This window comes from Galeopterus variegatus, unplaced genomic scaffold (genome assembly GCF_000696425.1).
Source record: "Galeopterus variegatus unplaced genomic scaffold, G_variegatus-3.0.2 Scaffold863, whole genome shotgun sequence".
NCBI lineage: Eukaryota > Metazoa > Chordata > Mammalia > Dermoptera > Cynocephalidae > Galeopterus > Galeopterus variegatus.
In genome coordinates, this window is record NW_007726974.1 from 297,099 (window position 1) to 317,682 (window position 20,584).

The window sequence follows — 20,584 nt, forward strand, 5'->3', positions numbered from 1 at the left end:
AACACTGGGGTTTGCAATCCGTTGCCGGACACGGAAAAAAAAAAAAAAAAAAAAAAAAAAAAGCTACTGTGATGGCTTTGAAGGTGGAGGGAGGGGCTGTGAGCCAAGGAATAAGCGCAGCCTCTAGAAGCTGGAAAAGGCAAAGAAACACATGCTCCCTAGAGCCTCCAAAAGGACACTGCCCAGCCAACACCTTGATTTTAGGACCTCTGACCTCCAGAACTAGAACATGAGAAATGTGTGTTGTTTTAAGCCACTGAATTAGTTTCCTGTGGCTGTTATAACAAATTACTACAAACTGGTGGCTTAAAACAACAGAAATTACTCTTCCACCATTCTGACGCCACAAGCCCAAAATCATGGTGTTGTCAGGGCCATGCTCCCTCTAAAGCCCGTGAGGAAGGATCTGTTCCACGTCTTCCCCTTGGCTTCTGGGGTTGCCAGCAATCCTCGGCATTCCTTGGCTTGTGGAAGCATCACTCCAATCGCTGCCTCTGTCCTCTCATGTCTCCGTGTCTTTTCTCATCTTATGAGGATACCAGTCATACTGGATTAAGGACCCTCTGTATTCCAGTGTGACCTCATCTGTACTATCTGCGTCTGCATCGACCCTTCCAAATAAGGTCACATTCTGAAATTCCAGGAAAGATGTGAACTTGGGGGGGACACTAGCCAACCCAGAACAGCCACTAAGGTTGGAAACTCATACACTCAGGAAGCTTAACCTTGGATGAAAGGCCACTGCCACACCTGATGGCCCAGCCAAGATGGGCAGAAGAGTTGTGACAACTGCCTTGTGATATGTTGGTAATCTGAGTTTTATGGATTTATTCTCTTTTAACAAAAAAGAGAATTTATTCTTACCTGTGACTAGTGAAAACTGATGGGTATTTTAGGAAACAGTGCTATTCTAGAGATGGCTGTGTCTGGGAAGAGGCTAGGGTGCCTATTCCATGTGGTCCTGCCATCCTACAAGAGGGCCTGCACTTTATTTCCCAGCCCTGTGTCTGGCCTGGAGATGACTTCGATTGTTCCTTCCATGGTCCAGAGTCTGGGGCTGCCATTTTCTTTTGTTGCTGTAGCCAGGGGGGCCCAGGAGCACCGCTGGCTGAGGAAGGTACAGTGAGACTCAGGCCTGTGTTCCTCCACCATTGCAGAGAGGTCATTGTCATTTGAAGGCACAGGCCCCCTTTGGCCCTGCATTACCTCTGGGGAAGAGCAGAGTCGGCTTCTCCATCTCCCATGCCCGGGTGTCCTTGTTTCAGAAGCCACATGCTTTGCAGGTGGCAGAGCACTCGCTGCGGTGCTGGTTAGTCACTTAGCTGGGAGTGTTTGGTCTGAACATTAGCAGCACACCAGGCAGCCTGCCACAGGGAGGCCTGGGAAGCACGGGGGGCATGGGAAAGACCACCCCGGCTGCCTGCTGACGCACGGCAGGGAAATGGCCGGCTGTTTGCCAGGTGGGAGGATGGGAGGCAGAAGTCCCCTGGCTCCTGCCACCTGCCCCAGCCTCCATCTTGTCTCCTCCAGCTCTAGAGTCCCTCCTCCTTCAGCCCTTTGCTTTGGTTCCCTGGGTCACTGTCCTCAAGGGTCCTATAATCCATGTCCTCAAAGTACTGAGCCCTCAGCCTGTGGCTCAGGGGCCATTTTCTGAGGGCCAGGCAGGAGAGACTGATGGGGACACTGTGTCTGTGAGCCTGGGGCCGTCTCACTGCTCAGCCAGCCTCCCTCCCACCTCACACTTCAGCAAAATGCCGCTTTCCAGCTCCACCCCCAGCCTGACTCCTGGGGCCTTCTGCAAAGGTGCGTCCTGCTGGGGATCTGCTGGCTCATTCCCAGTCTCCACCACCACGTGGCTGGGGCCAGGCACCGTCCCACAATGTGTCCTGTGTGATGAAGCCTTTCATCCTCTCAGGGCTCCAGTAGACTTCCTGCTTCCATTGTTTCTTAAGAGGAGCAGCATTTTCTAGAAGGCAGTGGAGAGGCATTGAGTTCAGCCTAGCACAGGCTGCTGGTGGTGCTAACAATTCCACCCGATGTGGGCCACCAGGCACCTGAGTCCTCCCCAGGCGTCGGGCTTCCCGGAGTTAGCAGGAGGGCTGCTTTATGATCCCAGCCTGGGGCGTGTGGCTTTGATTGGCCCTAGATTTCAGTTGCTGCTATTGTTGTAATAATATAGTTGCACATTTTCTATTGGATTCTAATCCAACAGATGTCATCGTCTATGGATGGTTTCATGTTTGCTGTGTTGTGATGTTGACATGTTGATCATTTCGACTGTGACAATCAGGTACTCATCGTCCTTGGGTTTATTCCCCGTGGAAAGTGGGAACAGAGAGGGCTTGTGGGGTCATAAAAACTTGAGAACCCCAAAGTCATAGGCTCAAGAACTGCATCTCTAAATGACTTTGTACATAAATTTCCTTTGTACATAAATTTTCCTTTGAAATAAATTTCCTCCCTGTAGAGTTGCCCTGTGAGGGACCAAATGGACCACAGAAGCCAAGGAATCATTTTTTGACCCCTGATGGGTATTTGTCAGCGTATCCTTCAGAAAACATAAGCTAATTTACAGCCATTATTTCTTTTTCTAATGTGAGGAATGACACATCGAAGTGTTTTTACCTGCCTCTCCCGTGTTGAGTTTCACCTGTCTTTCCACTGCGGGTTGCTCCTTGGCGAGCAACCTGACCCGAACTGAGACTCCTGGACTCAGCCTGGCCTGAGTTCAGCATTTGGGAGGCAAAGTCCCCTTCATTGTCTGGCTCTGCTCCTGCCCAAGCTTGAGGTGGGGTTCACACCACTGTGTTCAGTGTATGTCTGAGCAGCCTCAGCCTTGCTGTTGAACGTCGGAGCAACACCACCACCTGCTTGCAGGGTAGCAGGCATGTGGGGACTGCATGGGAGCATGGCCATAACTGGTCATTCACGGCCTCGGAGCTGAGTGGGCGTCACAATCATCAAGGCTGAGCCAGGTTCAGTGGTCTTCCTGCCCACACCTACCCCTCCTTGTCTTCTCCATCCCCTGGCTTCTTGAAGCCACCCTGTCCCCATCCACACCAGGCCTCTGGTCTCTTTCTCCCAGTCTGCCCATCATGCCACCTGCCACCAATCTCACCTTTCCCAGGGACCACTGCTCAGATGCCACACACTCCCTTTTGCCGAGGGCTGAAGGGCCAGGCTCCTTAGCCTATGCCAGAGGCCCCTCGCCATCTCCCGTCTCAGACCTGTGCCCCCATGCCCCACCTGCCTCCCACTTCCTCCTCCAGGCCTTGCCTTCCTTTGTGTGACATGCCAACCCAGTGCATGCCACCAGGAACTGAGGGCCTAGCTGGGACTCCTTTGTGATGCACCCAAATCATTCATTCATTTACTCACTCACTCCCTGTCTCTTGCCCCACCCTTCCTCATTCTCCTGATCTCTTTGTCCCTCAGGGAGGGACTCTCCCCACCCATCTCCCCAGAATGGATCATGATGATCAGTCACCGCTGACGCAGATGGCTTCCCATCCTGTCCCCCACAGTACAGCCAGTGACTTGGACCAGAACAAGCACATCCCCATGTCCCTGGGGACCTGAATTTGGCCCTTAAGAGCTGCTTACTAAGATGTACTGTTTAATAACAAGCTAAATGCAATGTGGTCACCCACCTCAACCCACTGCACAGGAGGATGCTCGGAGTTAGGTGGGCTGTGCCTCTCACCCACTCTTGCTTAGAGAATGGAAGGTCACATTCAGGCTGACTTGCAGCCAGCGTGCCCCCTTGAGGTCCCCCAAATGTAGAGCTAGTGGTTATTCTGCTTGGCTGGTGGCCGGCCGTTCTAGTTGATAGACATTGAACCTGGGATGGTGACATGTGCCTCAATGACAACAGGCTGTAAGAGCCCAGGCTCTGAAGCCAGACAGACTTGGTGCTCAGGATCCCCTCACCTTGTGGCCCTAGGCAATTTCTGTGCACCTTTCTGCCCCCCGACTTACCTCACTGGGTTGTCACATGCATTAACTGAGGCAGCACCTCGCCCAGGGCCTGGCACCCAGAAAGGCATGGTACGCATCAGCCATTGGTGCCTTTCTAAAGCCATCCAGAGAGAGGCAAAGCCTTATGGGCAGACAGACCTGGATTCAGATCCCAGCTCCACCCTAAGCTGGTGGCTTGGCCTCTCAGATCCTGCATTTTCTTGCCTGCTGAAAGGAAGAATCGCCCCTGTCTACTAACTGCCACTGCAAGCCTCAGAGCCACAGTTGACAAAGCAAATGGCCCATAACCCGGCCCACCACGTGTGGTCTCCAGACACCGGGTCATTTCGGGGCTGCAGTTGGGCTGGTGGGAAGTAGGGCAGTGGGGCTCCCTGCCTCTAGCCTGGATGCTGGCCCAAGGCCATTGTGGCCAGCAGGGACAAGGTGTGCAATGGACGCCCCACAGCTGGCTGGCCTGCCCCTGACCTGGACTCAGGAGACTCAGAATAGTGACTCACCGGGTCCGCCCTGCACACCTTGTCCACCATGGGAAGAAATCCATTCTCTTGCAATATGTGTTCTTTTTTTAAAAAAATTTTATATCTCAGGTCACAGATTTTCTTCATCTAAAAAAAGGTTTTTGTTGATTATTTCTGAAACAAAGCATTTCAGAAACCCCTTGGCAGTTACAGGCTCTGAGACTATAGGTCGGTGTCAGCCTCTTGGTTGTCCTGCCCCTTGGGCACAGGCTGGAAGGAAGGGGAGTGCATAGGGCACCTGGACAGCAACGTGAAAGGTGTGGGAGGGAGGAGGAGGAGAGAGAGTCCCGCCTTCTGCTCTCACGGAGGCCCCAGCAGCCTGGCATGAGGAGAGTGGCTAGCTGGGAGGCCTGGGCATGACTTCAGCTCTCAGAGCCTCAGTTGTCTCATCTGTCCCTCAGCGATGGTATAGTCACTACCCTGAGCCAGCATCTGCATACAGAAGCTTTGGAAATGTGAGAGTGTCCATGGTCCTGCAGGGAAATGGGTGCAGACCCCTAGGCGGATGGGCTAGGGGAGGGGGTGATCCTTGACTGTGGCCTGGGGGTCTTCAGGCAGACTTTGGAGAAAGGGTGGCATTGGGCCAAGCCTCAGAAGGTGGGTGGGGTGGGGTGGACCTCTGAGGAGGTGGGGGGAGGCATGGGGAGGTTCCAGGCAGTGGAGAATCAGTGGGGAAGGCCCCACGCAGGAGCACGCAGCGTTTGCAGGGAATAAAGGACAGTTTGGTGTGGCTGGAGGATGGGCATGGAGCAGAGAGCAAGGTGAGGTTAGCTGGGAAGGTGTTGGTCAACTTGGGGTGGGCCTATGATGTTGGGAAAGGAGACCAGGCTCCATTCTAGGGGTCTCTGTGCCCACCCAGCACGGCCCACCCTTGCCTGCATGCTGTAGCTTAGGCACACAGGTGGGTGGATGCCTGCAGGCCTGTCCCCTTCAAAGCCAGTTCAGGCCCTGCCATTCAAGCTGGTTCCCCCTAATGTCCCCTCCCACTGACTCAGGTAGGCATGTGCCCACCCCACCCTGAGAAGGCTGGGCCAGGCTGGGCAGGCACCTCACCCTGGCCAGGAACAGGAACGGGCATCACGTAGGGAACTGATCTTTTTTGAGTGACGCTACCTACTCTGCTCTCCTTGACCCAGGCCATGCAGGCCTCTCAGTGCCCTGTCGATTAATAGCAACTCTATTTCCCTCCACAGATGACTCTGGGGACGACGACGAGGAGACTGCCTCCCCAGCTGACAAGGGCGAGATCCACCACACCCTTAAGAACCTCTCCTTGAAGTTGGACGACCTGAGCACATGCAATGACCTCATCGCCAAGCATGGCGCTGCGCTGCAGCGCTCCCTGAACGAACTGGACGGCCTCAAAATCCCCTCCGAGAGCGGCGAGAAGCTGCAGGTGGTGAACGAGCGGGCCACCCTCTTCCGCATCACATCAAATGCTATGATCAACGTGAGTACCCACTCTCGCTGCTGTCCTGGGCTCCCATCCCCAGCACCGTGGTCCCTGAGTGGGTGGCCAGGGGCTCTGGACAGACCAGGGCTCCCTTTCCTGTGGCTGCAAGTCATTTTTCAAGCCCAGCACCCTCCTGTGCTCTGAGGCATTCTCTATGTCATCTCCTCCACGCAGCCATTGTTGGGTGAGGATGCTTTTTAATGGTCTGGTGGGAACTGGAGTTGGGTGTGGAATCTGGCTGAGGCTGGCAGTGGCTTGTGCCCAGGGGAGGAAGGCCGGGGCCACAAGCTGAACAGCCAACCTGGTGGCCCAGTTCTGCCCACACAGTAGGGACACAGCTGCCACGCAGGCCATCAGTGGCTGCTGCTGCTCCTTCCCTGGGCACACCCTGCAGATTGCAGCAGGATAGTGGCCCACCGGGGGAGGGGCATGAATGTGTAGAGAGGGGCTGGGCTTGAGGGTTTCCTTAGCCAGAGGAGCTTTAGAGCTGAGTCTGCTGAGGTTCACGCTACCCTGGGAGTAGACAGAGGGAGTAAGCCCGTCTGTAAACCAAGAGGCACAGCCGTGGGAGTCGGCCACTCTCCCTGGGTTCTGGATGCCATGTTGCTCTGACTGGGAGCAAGGATAGTCTCTCCATGGTGGCAGGAGTATAGTGTTTGACCATGCTTCTGGGCCCTCCATCTTTCTGCCTGGTGAGTGTTCCCCAGAAATGTGTGTGTTCCTCCAGACCTCCACTCCCAGACACGGTCCTCCCAAAGACAGCCCCATGGACGGGCACATTTAAGCCAGGGGTGCCATTGGAAGGAGCTTGGGGTGGCCTGCTGGGAACAAGGGTTCAGAGCAGAGATGGGCAGAAATGGGGCTGTGACAGAGGAAGAAGTCCAGGTCCAGAGAATGAGGCTCAGAAGGACCATCAAACCGGCTGGAGACAGTGGGCAATACTGGTGCCCAGGTGAGCCCCAGCTGGGGGCCCGGCCTCCAAGCTAGAGGGTCAGAGCAGAGCCAGGCTGGGAGTCAGGACCAGGCTCCAGGCCCAACAGGAAACCCAAGGCCAAGGTTGGAAGATGGAGGCCAGAGCCCACCGCAGGCCCAGAACCCCAGGCTAGACCCTGGGCATCCTTGCCCCAAGCCTGCTTTAGTAGCCTGTTGGCAGCATGATTGTGGGGCAGGAAGGCCAACCCCCACCCACACCTGTCCAGACATGCTCAGGCCTGGAGCACTCCAGGGTCAGACAGCCTTAGGAATCCCCTCCCTGGGGCTTTCATCTCAGACTGCCAGCGCTCACTTGCCTGAGCTGGGCAGGTGTGCGCACCTTTGTCCGTCCCAGATGCCACAGTGCTCAGGGTGCAGCTGGCACCTGCGTGCGTGCAAAGACGCCGAGAGGCTGCTGGGCTGCAGCCACCCTGCGTGCCAGCCTCTTTGTCACCTGCACTCTCGTTTTCCTACATCCACAGACTGTAGGGGCACAGGTCCTTGTACTTCTACCAGTGACATATGCAAATCTCAAGCATTTAATGACATAATGATGCGTTCATGTTTCCCCATTCATCCCAGAAGCCACCATCTGCCTGTGGCTGCTGTGGCATTCTTCCCACCCAAGACACAAGCACTTTTATCTTGAGTAAGCAGTTTTGGCTTTTCCAAGATGACAAGCTTCTCAGCTGGCTGTAGTCTGGTGGAGTCTTTTATCAGGCATCAGAGACTCATCTGTGTTTACAAAGCCATAAAAATAGCTCGTCATCTAAGTGCCTAATGAATCGTTTTATGGGAAGTGCAGCCCCTGGGGTTCGTTACGATGCTTGTTTCTAGTTCCAGTACCACGAGAACATGTGACAGAGTCAGGCCTGAGTGACAGGAGCTGCACCCTGGCCAGGCTCTGCTGGACCTGCTCTGTGAACCTGACGTGCAGGCCTCTCCCCCAGCTCCTGGCTGTTTAACCGGGAAGGGAGGTCAGACAGGGAGGGCAGGAGTGAGGCGCTTGGGCTAGCAAGAGGCCCACGTTCCTCCTGGGGTTCTTTCCTGATGGCTGTTTCTCACCTGGCAGGAGCCAGGGTAGTTCTCGGAGGGCTGTTTGTATGACTGTCAGCACCAGGTGTCCAAACCTTCACTGTGTACAGAGGGTCCATGTAGGTAAAACCGGCCACATGCCTGAGGGTCATGGGACACATGTGTCCCAGTCCCTGGCCAGGCTTCAGCTTCCATACCTGTTACAAGGGGGGTATTGGACCAGGATCTAGATCTAAGGCAATCGTGCAGCTTCACCCCAAGCCTCTGGGGAACCAATTCATGCACCACCGAACCATTTACCCCTCCCAACAACCTCCTTCATGCCATTAGGTATTGTTAGTGCCAGAGTAGGAACTGAGGCTCAGAGAAGTCACCTGAACTGCCCAGTGTCACTCAGCTGGCAAGTGGCCAATCTGGGATGCAAACCCAGGTCTTTGTGGTCCGTTGGGAAAGTGATAGCCCCCATCTTCTCCAAGGAGGTGAGGGTGAGACCCCTGAGGGCTGCTAAGGTACACTTCATCCACTGCTGAACTCCAAGGTCAGGACACAGAGGGGGTGGCCTCACATCCACTCAGGGAGGTATCCCAATCTCAGGGACTTCTCTAAGTCTCTTTTATGTCTTTTACCTTTAAGCTGTGATGTGGCCTCTGGCTGCTGTGACTGTAGTCCCTCTAGGGCCCCTCCTGGAAAGCTGAGGACTCAGGGACAGAAGCCACCTCCAGCTGTCCCCAGAAGGCACAAATCATCATCCCCCAGTCCCTCCAGATCTTGCTGTGAGAGAAAGCTGTTTCTCCCTGCTGTGGGGATCCCATTGCAACACCACTGCCTGCTCCCCACCCCCTGCCCTGACTGCGGTAGAAGTGGAGAAGCTTCCAGCAGCACCCACGTGTGAGTCTGGGGATGCTCTATTCCCACTGGCCCCTTGGACAGCGCAGACCCTTGTCCTGGATGCTGTATTTGAGCACCCGGTGAATGATGTGTGTTTTCCACCTTGTAGGCTCTGACTGAACCTGGGCCATGGAAGTGGAACAGAAAATGAGGGACAGCTGGCCAGACAAGCCCCGCAGGGAAACAACCCTTCAGAGGGCCCCGGGAGGGCCGCACTCTTCTTGCAGGACAGGCACCGGCAGCATCATCTCCACTTTCCCCAAGACAGCAAAGAATCTGGGATTGTTCAGCCTTCAGGAGAAAAGACAGGGGTCAATTCTTAAACCTCCTTCAAGTTTAGGAAAGGACACCAATGTCATAAGCTGTTAGGTCCCAAGCTCCCAGCAGGGCAGGGAGGGAGCATCCTCTGGAGAATTCCCAAGAGCCCAGGAGCCGTGGCTCGGGGAGCATGGCTCGGGTGCAGGCTGCTCCCCCAGGGCGGGCAGCCATCCCCACCTCCCGTCAAGTGTGGCCTCTTCCGGAGGTGTTGGAGGGAACAGATGCTCGGAGGAGGTTTCTGGATCGGGAATACTGAGCAACAGCTCAGTGTCTCACCCCCCGTGCCTTTGCCAGTGCTGTACCTTCTAGAACGCCCTTTCCTTGCCCTTCAGATTGCTGGCAGATCCTTTTTTGGGCAGTTGTTCATCTTGGCTCAAACCCCTGGCTCCCAGGGGCACCACTGCATGGGGTTTAGTCAGTTTCTAGTGTCTTACTGTCCCCAACACTAGCCCAGTGAGAGTACACAGTGAATGATGTGTCAAAGTGGGTCTCATATCTCAAGAAAAAAATGCTCCAGGTAGCCCACATCCCACATTTACCATTTACAAAGCCATCTAGTCCCATGTCCTCACCTGACAGTGAGAAAGCAGAGGCTTGGCCCCCAGCCCCTGGCTTGTAGAGTCGCTGTCACCCCACCGTGCCCTGCACCACCCCATGCTCCCCTTCCAGAGAGGTGACCCAGCCTGGAACAGCGCTTTAGGAAATTAAACTGTGATCGCATTTTCCACCCAGGTACAAAGCTGAGCCACACTGACCCACGGCCTCCTTCCCTCTTCTTGTGGCAGTTTGGCTGGCAGGGCTCTTTCTAGGGGGACTTGGAGAGTAGCACCTGGTGGGCCTTAGAAGGGGCACTTTGGAGGCAGCATCTGAGCAGGTCAGTGGCCCTGTAGTGAACTCAGGGCCACCCTCTCTTGTCACACAGTTAGGAAAGTCCTGCATGATGGGCATTTAAGCCAGACATTAGCAGCTGCTTCCTGAGCCCTGCTCAGGTCTGTGCCAGGCGGAGACTTGGCAGGAAACAGGCAGTCCAGCTGACTCTCACAGTGACAAGCCGTCACACGTGTGTTTATTGGTGTGAACTTCTCTAGGAATAACTACCCAGGGCCACCAGCTCACATGCCATTTTTAGGTTTTGTTTTTTGTTTTGTTTTGTTTTTAATTGAAACATAATTGATTGGACATACCTGTGGGATACAGAGTTAAGTATCAACACCTGTGTGCATTATGCGATTCTCAAATCAGGATAGTTAGTATATAACAATGCAATCGTTTTTCATGTCTCTTTATCAATTCCTCCTTTACCCCCCTCTTCCCATGCCCACTTTTGAAGGCCAAGTTTGGGAAGGGCCTGGGGGTTGGGAAGGTTCATGATTGGCCAGGGAGGCAGGATCAGGCCCAGCTGACCACAGGCCAGCAGGAGAGTGACTCTCAGATGCCAGTCATGTGCACCATGTACCCTGGGAGCCAGGACAAACCACGGCTGGGCCTGCAAAGGGCAGAGGTTGTGGCAACAGAGTAGGGCCTGGAAGGGGAAGCAGGGTTTCTCCCAGGCAGAGAGGGAAAACATTAATAGTGGCCACTTCTGTGTTGTCACTGTGCACAAGTCTTTACACATGTGTCCAGATGGGCACCTGTACCAATTTGGCTCCAAAGCCCATCCATAGTCGTCCCACTTGCCCACCCAGTTCCCCTTCCTGGGCAGGTGGGCAGAAGTCCCCTTCTGTGGACTTCTCCAGTCATGGTGGGCCCATGGGCAGGACCTGGTCATCAGGTGAAGCTCACTGACTGTGTAGGCAGTGGTCTCGCCACCCACTGCCCTGGAAAGGAGAGTAGACGCCTCTCCTTCCCTCCTCAGGGAGCATGGAGAAACCAGCCTGGCTGCGAGGCTTTCAGCCATGAGGGAGACATGGCGCCTGGGGTTCACATGATTCCTGTACGTCTCTGGTGGACCCAGCAGCCTCTCCCCAAATGTTCCCCATTGGCCACTGTCCCTGTCCCCTGCCCAGGATCTGAAGAGGCCACAGTGCCTCAACCCTTCTCCACCTACCTGTTGACAACCTAGGTGGTTGTCACCTTTTCTGGGAACCCCTCACTCCCGATGCCACAATGAACCCACAGCTGCTGCAGGGCCCCTTCTCACAGCTATCAGCTGGAGTCAGCCCTGGGTGCCGTCTTCCTGCCCTGGTGGCAGCCTCCCTCCCCACAACCCATGCTCCAGCTCCTGAGAACCAGGCTGGGAGGGACTGGGGCGGGCCCTGCCTGGGGGGAGCCAGGACAGGAAGGGGAACAGGCTTCCCAGGCATTGCACAGCATGCCAGGTGCTCTGCACTTGGATCTCACCCCCAACTCAGCTGGCCTACATGTGGGGAGACCAAGGCTGAGGGACTTGGGGACTTGCTTAGGGTCATAGCTGCTGAGGATGTGAGCCCAGGTCTTTCAGACTCCAGAGCCTGCTACAGCCGGCAGCCATCCTTCTCCTTGATCACGAGTGGGAGGTCAGGAAACCTTCCCCTGCCCACCCTTGCCCCGTATCCCACCCCGGCACTACTGTCCACCCCCCATCTATGGGTCCACAGTGTCTCATGGATTTTTCTACTGCAGTGTCTTGACCCGTCCTCTCTGCAAGGGCAGGACACGGTTCCTCTCACAATTCCAATAGCCCCTGTAGCCTTTGTGCCTGCGCAGTGCCCAGTACATGGGAGCCTCGGCAAACAAGTAAGAGAGGGAGAGAGAGAGGGAGAGAGAATTGTGAAAGAACACAGGAGCAAATGAATGAATCACTTAATGTCTGGCAAAATTCCCTAGTGGGTAATTTTTCTACTGATAAAAGCCAGCCCAGCAGATCTCTGCTTGAATTACTGTTATGGGGTATCTGAATTAGCCTGACATTTAGGAGACACCTCACAGCACTGTTTTTCAGAGTGAGCCTTGAACCTCAGCATGCCTGTGCACCATGGAGATGATAGAGGATGTGAGAGGCAAAAAGACCTTCAGAGGAAGGAGTGAGAGATGCAGACTGGCTGGAGGTGACAGTTTCTGGGGAGCAGGGACACAGGCCCCAGGCAGGCCTGGGTGGCTGTGCGTGGAGTGAGTGCTGGGAGCCATTGGAGGGGAGGTTGGAGGGAACAGGAGGCTGGTCACAGGGGACCTTGTGGTGAGACCACTCTGCTTTCCACTTGAAATGAAAGGAGGGACTTGCACAGCTGAGTAAAATGACCCAACTTGTGTTTTAGCACGACCCCTCTGCTGCTTGGAGAATGCACTGTTGGTGAGGCCAGGGCAGGTACTTGGAGACCCTTCTGGAGGCCACTGGGACAGGGAGAGTGGAGCTGGAACTGGGAAGAAGTGGCCTGTGCTGCTCTGAGTTGGAGGTCGGCCTACAGAGTTGCTGTGTAGATGAGAACAAGGCCACCAAAAAGGACCCCAGGGTGTGGCCTGATCCACTAGCAGAAGGGGACTCTTGCTGTCTGACCTCCCCTTGGCCCTCACACAGGTTCCGGCAGGATGCATGAGGGGTTTTCCCAGGAATAGGTTTGTGCAGCCAGAAGGTGGGCAGAGCTAGCTGGAAGGTTAGCCCCGCAAAAGACAAAGGATTGTTGAGGTGCCAGTGGGGGCAGAAAGCAGGGAGGGTGGGACTGGCCAAAAGAGGGTGGCTGCCCCCCAGGCCCATCTCAAAGGGCCCAGATAGGACAGACCCTGCACTCTGGGTCCCAGAGTTTACCAAGGAAAGTAGCATCCCACAAGAGACACACCTTGGTGCCTGGCTGAGCTGGGCAGGATGGAGGTGCCTGCAAATTCCTGATGGCAAGAATGTGGGAAACCTCGGAGGAAGGGCACCCGCACAGTCGGGGCTCGGGAGGACCCTCCAGTTGGAGAGGGCTGCAAGAGCGAAGTGCAAGGAGGGAAGTAGGAGGCATCGGGGGCCCCTGCTAGCCAGAGTGGGAAACAGGGGCAGGTGGGAACAGGTTGAGGCAGGTGGAGACAGGTGGGGACAGATACACAGATGCAGAATCAGCAACACGGGGACTCAGATAAGGCCTCAGATTTGTAGCATCATAGTAATAGACCCGAGTCAGAAGGAGCCACTTCCTACTGGAAATGCTCTACGGCTTCTCTGAGGCCCCATTTGGTTCACAGCCCAGGGGATCATGGGGGGCTCCTTGGGCCTACCCAGCAGGGGTGGGAGGCCCAGAGCTGCCCTCTGTTGTCCTTCTGGGGCCCGTGGGGCAGGTTCTTTCCAGGCTGACCACTGTGCTGCTCCTGACAGCTTGCTCATTTGGGGCCTGGGGAAATGGGTAAAAATAGATTCCAGAATTGTCTCAAGTCAGTTAACAAACGGGTGGCCAGATGGAGCTGGTTCCTGTGCGCAAGGGGTGAACTATTTTGAATGTGGAAAGGGCTATTTTAAAGTTTTAATTGAAGTGGAAATCTGCCTCACCAAATCTGAGAGTGAGTCACATCAATAAGCTGTGGCCGTGGCCGTGGCCCCCATTTGTGTCTGAGACAGGCTGAAGCTCCCATGAGTGCTAGTCACCCGTGCTGTGTGGCCTCACAGGGAGGTGGCCTGGGAGCTCAGCCTCGAGGGGCCAGGAGGTAGCTGCACAGTGTGGCAGCTTTGCTGAGCCAGAGGGACCCCAGTATAAGCACAGAACTCCTGTGGTGGCTCCACAAGTCCCACTCTTGGTCTCGGAAGCCTAAAATGGCCCAGCTTCTTCCAATGTGGCAGCCTCTGGCCTGAATCTCAGCACTGCTCCGTCTTGCTGCTGTGACGTGTGTGCTCAGCTTGGGTTTCTTCTTGTGGAGAGTGAGGCCAGCCTGCTGCTTCTCGGTGGGAGGGGAAGCGAGACCCCGTTGACCCCCATGCACCCCTTGGCCATGCAGAGGGGACTCAGGGAGAACATGACTCTCCACAGTTTCCTCCCTATTTGCCACCTTTAGGACCCCATGCCAGTGCGAGGCAGGAGTCCACAGTAACGCTGGCCATGTGAGGATCAGGGTGGTAGCTGGGCAGCCTCAGACCTGGCAACCAGGGAGCAGCAGCGACCTCCACCCTCCCACCCAGGAGCACAGAAGCCTGGGCACCACCATAGGACAGATATGCCAGATGCCTGGCGGGGCCTGGCCCTGCCGCAGGTGGAAACCCAGCCCTTCCTCCCATCCTCCTTGCACCCAGGATTCCTGGGACCTGCCATATGTACTGGGGGCTAGAGACAGAGCCAGTCCCCAAGCCTGGACCCATCTCCCCAGCTCCTCTGTGAGCCCCACGGTTGCCCACCCCAATGTCCAGTAGTTCTCTGGCACCCAACTCCACAGACCCTCCCCAGAGCTTGAGAGGCTGCCCCAGACCACACACAGGACAGGCAGGGGACCCAGATCAGCTGACCCCGTGCCCTGCTTGCCTGCCCGCGTTGGGGAGCAGTGGGTTGGTTGAGAGGATTAGGATTAAGAACAGCAAAAGCGATTAGAGTTTGTTCTCCTTCTCCTGGGGTACAGCTGGCAACAGTTTCCAGGTCAGAGACACTCTGTGTCCATTTCATGGCACATATGTTAGGTGACCAGCAGCAACTCCCCTTGGAACTCACCCAGCTTGGCCCTGACTCAGTTTCCCCTGGGTGGGAAGCCCTCTCAGCCTCCTTCATCAGGCCAGACTTCTCAGAAGGCAGAGTCCCCACTGGGCAGGCAGGGCCTGGACTTCCCAGCCTGGAACTGAGTGGGGGTAGGAGGCCAACCTTTTCTGTCTTGGGCTTCGAGGTTCTTGTCTGCTTCAGGGCTACTCTACAGGTTTCCTGCTCTCCCAGGGAGGTAGAACCACACCACCTGGGGGACCGCGCACCCCAAGCCAGCCCCTCTGCATCTTGGGAGCACCCACGCTCCCCATGGCCCTTTCACCAGGACCCTCTCTGCAGCCCTGGGGGATGGGAGGAAGGACAGGGCTGGGAGACTGAAACCCTGTTCCCACCCTGAGAACAATTGAGCAGACAGGTCACAGAATCAGGGACTCTGTTGGAGTCTCATGAGGACATTGAGGCTCTGGAGGCTAGGGGCCTGTCCCAGGGGACCAGCGAGGCAGCACCCATGCAGGGCCCAGACACTGGCTGTGACTCCCAGCTGGACTCCTCATTCCCCTCCCCTGGAATGATGCAGGACATGAGTGTGGTATGGGCAGGGGCTTCAGTCAGCCCTAGTCTCTCCTCCAGCTCAGGGCTAGGATGAGCTCTCTGGCCCCTGGTTGTCGCAGAGCTTCAGAGGGAATGTGACCATGTTCAGGACTTGGCTGGGTCAGCCAGGCCCTCCCTGGGCCCCCGGGATCCTCCCCTGCTGGGCCCCAGACCTAATCCAGCTTAGTGAGTGCACAGTGCACGGCAGGCTCAGCATTCCAGGGGCAGGGCCAGGCCAGCACCTGCCTCTCTCCACAGCACAGCCAGGATGGGGCCTGGAGAAGGCCCCCAGCGGCAGAGGAGACCGTGGGAGTTGGGGATGGACACCAGGTGGGTGCATCAGGGGCGGAGGGGACAGACAGGGTCTCTGCAGTCCATAGGGTAACCAGGGCATTTCACCTGCTGTAGGTGGCCCCGATCCAGCGACAGTGGCAAAAGCCGTGGGTCCAGCCACATGAGCCCCTTGACATTAGGGTGTAGCAGCTTCCACCCTGACCCCCTCTTCAGGTAACCGTGACACTATACAATTGCATGTGCCCAGCCTAGTCACATGTGGCCCCAGCCATCCCAGGGCATATGACTTCCTGTCTCCCCGCTGCACTGTGCCAGTGGGCCCTGCTAGCTGTGAGGTGGATGGAGGTCACACGTGGCCAGGGTACTGGCCAGCAGCCCTGTCCATGTGAGCAAAGTCCTCAGCTGGGGAGAAGAGTGCTGGGGGGCAGCTCCTTCTCCCTGAGGCCAGGGTTGGGTCCAATTGCTTGAACAGGATCATTCCCAGACATCCTTGTTAGTGAGTGTCTCCTGGGAGCCCAACTCCACCCCAGGAAGGCCACAGGATCCCACAACCTCCCTGTCTTCAAGGGGCTCCCAGAGAGCGACAGAGATCCAGCTTTACAAAATAAATTGTAACAGCGCTAGACCCATGCCCTGGGAGACACAGGGCCTCAGACCCTGGCTCCACACACATCTCCTGTGGCCTTGGGCAAGCTCCTGAGCCTGCATTCCTTCTCCATCACCTTCACTGCAGAAAGGGCTACCTTGGTGCTGGTGACAATGCCCAACAGCCCTGACCCACAGTAGGTGTGAGGCGTGAGGGTGGTGGGACCGGCATCAGAATAAGCGGTGTGCTTGGGACTGACCCAGGAAAGGGCAGGAAGACACAGAACCTAGTGGGCCATATTTGAGGGTATGGGGAGGAATGGGGCTCAGAAAGGGGGCTAGAGGGCATTTAGGGTCAGGTCTGTGAGAGGCTGTCAGCCACCTGTGTCTATGGGAAACACAATAAACTCTGAATTTCCTCTCGGAGGAGAAAGTGGTCATTTCTAAAGTATTTAGAGCCCATGAACAGCGAGGATGGGAGGTAGGAAGCCTAATTCATCTTCGCTCTATGATCATCTTTCCCTTTTTGCTTTTGCTGCTAGGAAGCCCAGACGCCCTCTGATGTGAGTTTGTGGGAATTATTGCCATGATTTTTGGCTACCATTTCATAGTGTTGTTAGGTGGCTGTTTGATGAGTCTTGTTTTAAATGACATGAGGTATGTGAAAGCAAAGTGCCCAGCTGTGTTCAGACTCACCAACAGCTGATTATGGAGGCTGTGGAGGGCAGAGCCAGAGGCCAGAGACCAGGGGCAGGGCACCCACACATCAGCAAGAACCCAGAAAACTATGAAGCATCTGTTATCTCTTGCCTGTCACAGGGCTCCATGCATGACAGCCCTGGCCTCTGTACCCTCGCTCAAGGTTGGCAGGCAAGGGGACTGTGGCTTGTGTGGAGGGGGCCTGGCTGTGTGGGGGGAGCATGGTGCTGGGACCAGGCAGACCCAGGGTCCCATCCAGTTTTCCCCTTGTAGACCTGGGCGGCCTCTTCTCCTTGGGCCTCAGTCTCAGAGGGCACAGAGGGAACAGGAGGAACCGGCAAGCGGCTTCCCTGAAGCATCCTGCCTGGCACCTTGCCCGGAGCTGAGGGAGCTTCTCCTCCACCAGCATCAGCGTTCCTCTGAGAATTGCTTGCATGCACCCCACCCCTGCCATGAGGCCAGCTCGGCAGGGCCTGGCAACTTGCCTTGGTCAGCAGCACAGCTGCCCAGTAGCCCAGTGACAGCAGCACAGCAGTGTCAGGGATTTTTTCCTTGGTCAGCAAACAGGTAGCAGGAACTGGGACTAGCGTGACTGGATACCAGGGCCAAGTAAAGGGCCATGGGAACAGCAGCCAGGGTAGGAGGCGGACTGAGCTCTGGGTCGAGGACATGGGTTCTGGATCTGGCTCTGCTGCCACCTTGCTGTGTGACTTCAGAACCTCAGTTTCACCATCTGTGGAATGGGGTGGGGGTCTCTGTCCTGTCCACTCATCTCACAGGGCTCCTGTAAGGGTCTGGAACATTCCTGAGGCACCCAGAGGGATACACTGCCCCTCACCTGCCACTGCCCCTTATACTCACTGGGGCAGAACCGGCAAAGAGATGCCTTCTGGTCTGGCAGTTGGGGTGGTCTGTCCCTGTGTCTGTTGTCAGGGTCCCCACTCCGAGGCCTACAGCAGTGAGGAAGGGAGGGGCTGTGGGTGAGGCAGGCAGGCCACTGTAGGACCCGAGTGGTGAGAGACCTGGCTCTGGCCACAGGCCAGGGAGCTGTTGAGGCAGGCCTGGAGCTGGCTCTCCCGGGGCCCACCCAGACCCACCACTGGGTCTCCAAATTGCATGGTAGCCCGTGACTGCAGCTCCACACCCATGGGGGAGCCTTATGAACCCATAATTTGCAAGCTCAAAATAGCCCCAGACCTTCAACTGCCCTGGTCGTAGCCTCTCCCCATCTTCAGGAGCCCGTTAAGCACATAAGATAAGGAGATTTCTTTCCTTCCTCAAGAAGGTCTCTCCCCACCCTCACCCCACCCTGTGTCAACTAATCCCTGCTTAGGTGTGGCCAGGCAGGGCCCAGCACCCAGACCTTCAAGGGAAGGTGGGGAGAGCCCTAAACCTGAGTTTGGAGTGAATGTGCCTCCTTCAGGGAGCCTGCTTCTTTCATGGGGGAGCTGCTGGGAACTGAGCCTCCATTTCCCCATCTGTCAAATGGGGATGATCCCGCCCCTCCTACTTCAAGGATTTTGCTGGGTGAGCTGAGACAGGACAGCCCATGAGCGCAGGGTCTGTTGGACGTTTCTGTTCCCATTTCACAGAAAGGACAGGGCTCAGAGGGGCTAAGTGGCTTGTTCCGGCACCTAGGCCTCCCCACTCCTGATAATGTGCCCTTTTCCACTACACTTTGCTGGTTTCCCTGAGCAGGTCATGCCATGTCTCCAGGCCCCATTGCCATATCTTCAGCATGGGTGCTGGGAACGAGGTGCTGGAGGGAAGGTGCCTGGAGGAGGGCTTGTTAAAGGAGTGGCATGCCTGGGGCAGGCTGAGCAGCCAGCCTCTGGAGCCCTACATTAGGGGCCCTTTCCACCAAGCCAAGCCAGCCACCAGGCTCAGGCTCTCCCTGTGGGGTGGGCAAGCCAGCTGGGCCCAGGCAGGGGGCCCCTTGCCCTGAGGTGCTGACCTGTCCCTGCTGATCTGTGCCCCAGGACATATCCCTCATTCCGCTCACTCCCACTGCCATCAGTCCCAGCTCCCTGTTAGGGCACCACTCAGCCAGCAAACCTTCTGAGCATGTGCTGAGCTTCAGGGATGCTGTGGGAAGTGGGTTATGATGTAGAGAAACAGGCACGGTTGCTAAAGAAGTTAACCAAACTTGCAGACACGGGCAAGTGTCTAGGCAGGCCTGACTGAGGCAGGTCCAGGTGGCTTCCTGGGGGAGACTTGAGAGAGGTCTGAGGAGCATCGGGCATTAGTGATTAGAGGTGCCTGTGCAGGAGCCGGTGGCAGTCCCCGAGGGCACATCTGTCAAGCACTCCTCTCCCAGTGCTCCACATCACCTCCCTGCTTCCGACAGCCTTTTAAGGTAGTGCTGCTTTGTCCCTGTGTCACAGATGAGGCCCGTGTGCCTGTTTTCCTCCAGGAAAGTGTCTGTGACCCTCGGGGTTGGGCAGTGTGTGACGTGTGTGGAGGCCAGTGGGTGCTCTAGGTTGGGAGTGCCCTTCCAGAAAGGGCAGATCCAGAGGTCCGTGGCTTGGACCTCATTGCCTGCCAGGGATGGCTGAGACCTGGCCTTCCTCTCCACTGTCACGACAGAGGCAGGATGGCTGTCCCTGTCAGAAGAGTGTGATAGGACCACCTGTGAACCTACAAAGCTGAAAGAATCTGGATGTCATAGTAGGCCACAATCTTGAAGGGGGAAACTTAAAAGAGTCACATGATACAAACTATGAGGTAACTTGGTGGAAAGTTCCAGTCTCAGTTCAGCTAAACAAGATCTGTTTCCTCTCTGAGCTGTGTAGTATAGCAGAATGTGGCTTTTCTTCTTTCTTTGCCAAAGCCAGGGACTGGCCTGAGCTGCCAGAGCTGCCTTGGGTCCCAATGGGGATAGGGGCCAGTGAGAATGTGGCAGTGGAGGGCTCGGGCTCCAGCCATGAGGAGCCAGAACTCAGCACCCTCTACGTGTTAGTCCACTTTTATTGCTTGTAACAGCATGCCTGAAGCTGGGTAATTTATAAAGAAATGAAATGTATTTCTTACAGTTGTGGAAGCTAGGAAGTTCAAGGTCCAGGGGATGCAGCTGGTGAGGGCCCTCTTCTTGGTGGGGACTCTCAGCAGAGTCCTGAGATGATGCAGGGCATCGCATGGCAAGGGGCAAGAGCCAGAGCGTGTTAACGTGCTCAGTTACTCTCCTTATAAAGCCACCAGTGCCTCTCCCAAAATAACCTTCTCATCCATTAGCCTATCAATCCGTTAACCCATGCGTGGATTAATCCACAGCCCTCATGATCCACTCACCTCCCAAATGCCCCATCTTTAAACACTGCCACAGCAGAGTCAATCTTCCACGTGAGCTTTGGAGGGGACAAACATTCAGACCATAGCACTCCAGCTCTGGAGGCTGTTGCTGGGGAGGCAGCATGTTGACCAGCAATGCCCAGGTTTGGTGCTCTCCAAATAGCATCCTGACTGAGGACAACCAGGGTGGATGCCAGTCCCTGGGCTGGCTCTGAGAAGGCCAGGGTTCCCATGTCCCCACAGAGGCCAAAGGGGACCGTGAACCTGCTTCTGACCAGCCTGACAAAGGGAGGGGAGGCTGGATGCCTCTCCCAGGGCCTTCGTCACTGCCCCTGCAGCTGGTGGCAGGAGTGTGGAGGGTGGGAGCAGATGGTCCCCTGCCTGAGGCACGGGGCTCA

At 56.1% G+C, this 20,584-nt stretch overlaps 1 protein-coding gene across 5 annotated transcripts in view; it reads left to right on the forward strand.

The window, feature by feature from the left end:
* OSBP2 (oxysterol binding protein 2) overlaps positions 1-20,584 on the forward strand; it is a 192,323-nt gene that overhangs the window by 135,983 nt on the left and 35,756 nt on the right. For all 5 annotated transcript variants that reach the window (XM_008573010.1, XM_008573009.1, XM_008573007.1 and 2 more), the window contains one exon: positions 5,690-5,946. In XM_008573010.1, the coding sequence (XP_008571232.1) occupies positions 5,690-5,946 (257 nt within the window). The remainder of the gene's footprint in view (positions 1-5,689; positions 5,947-20,584) is intronic.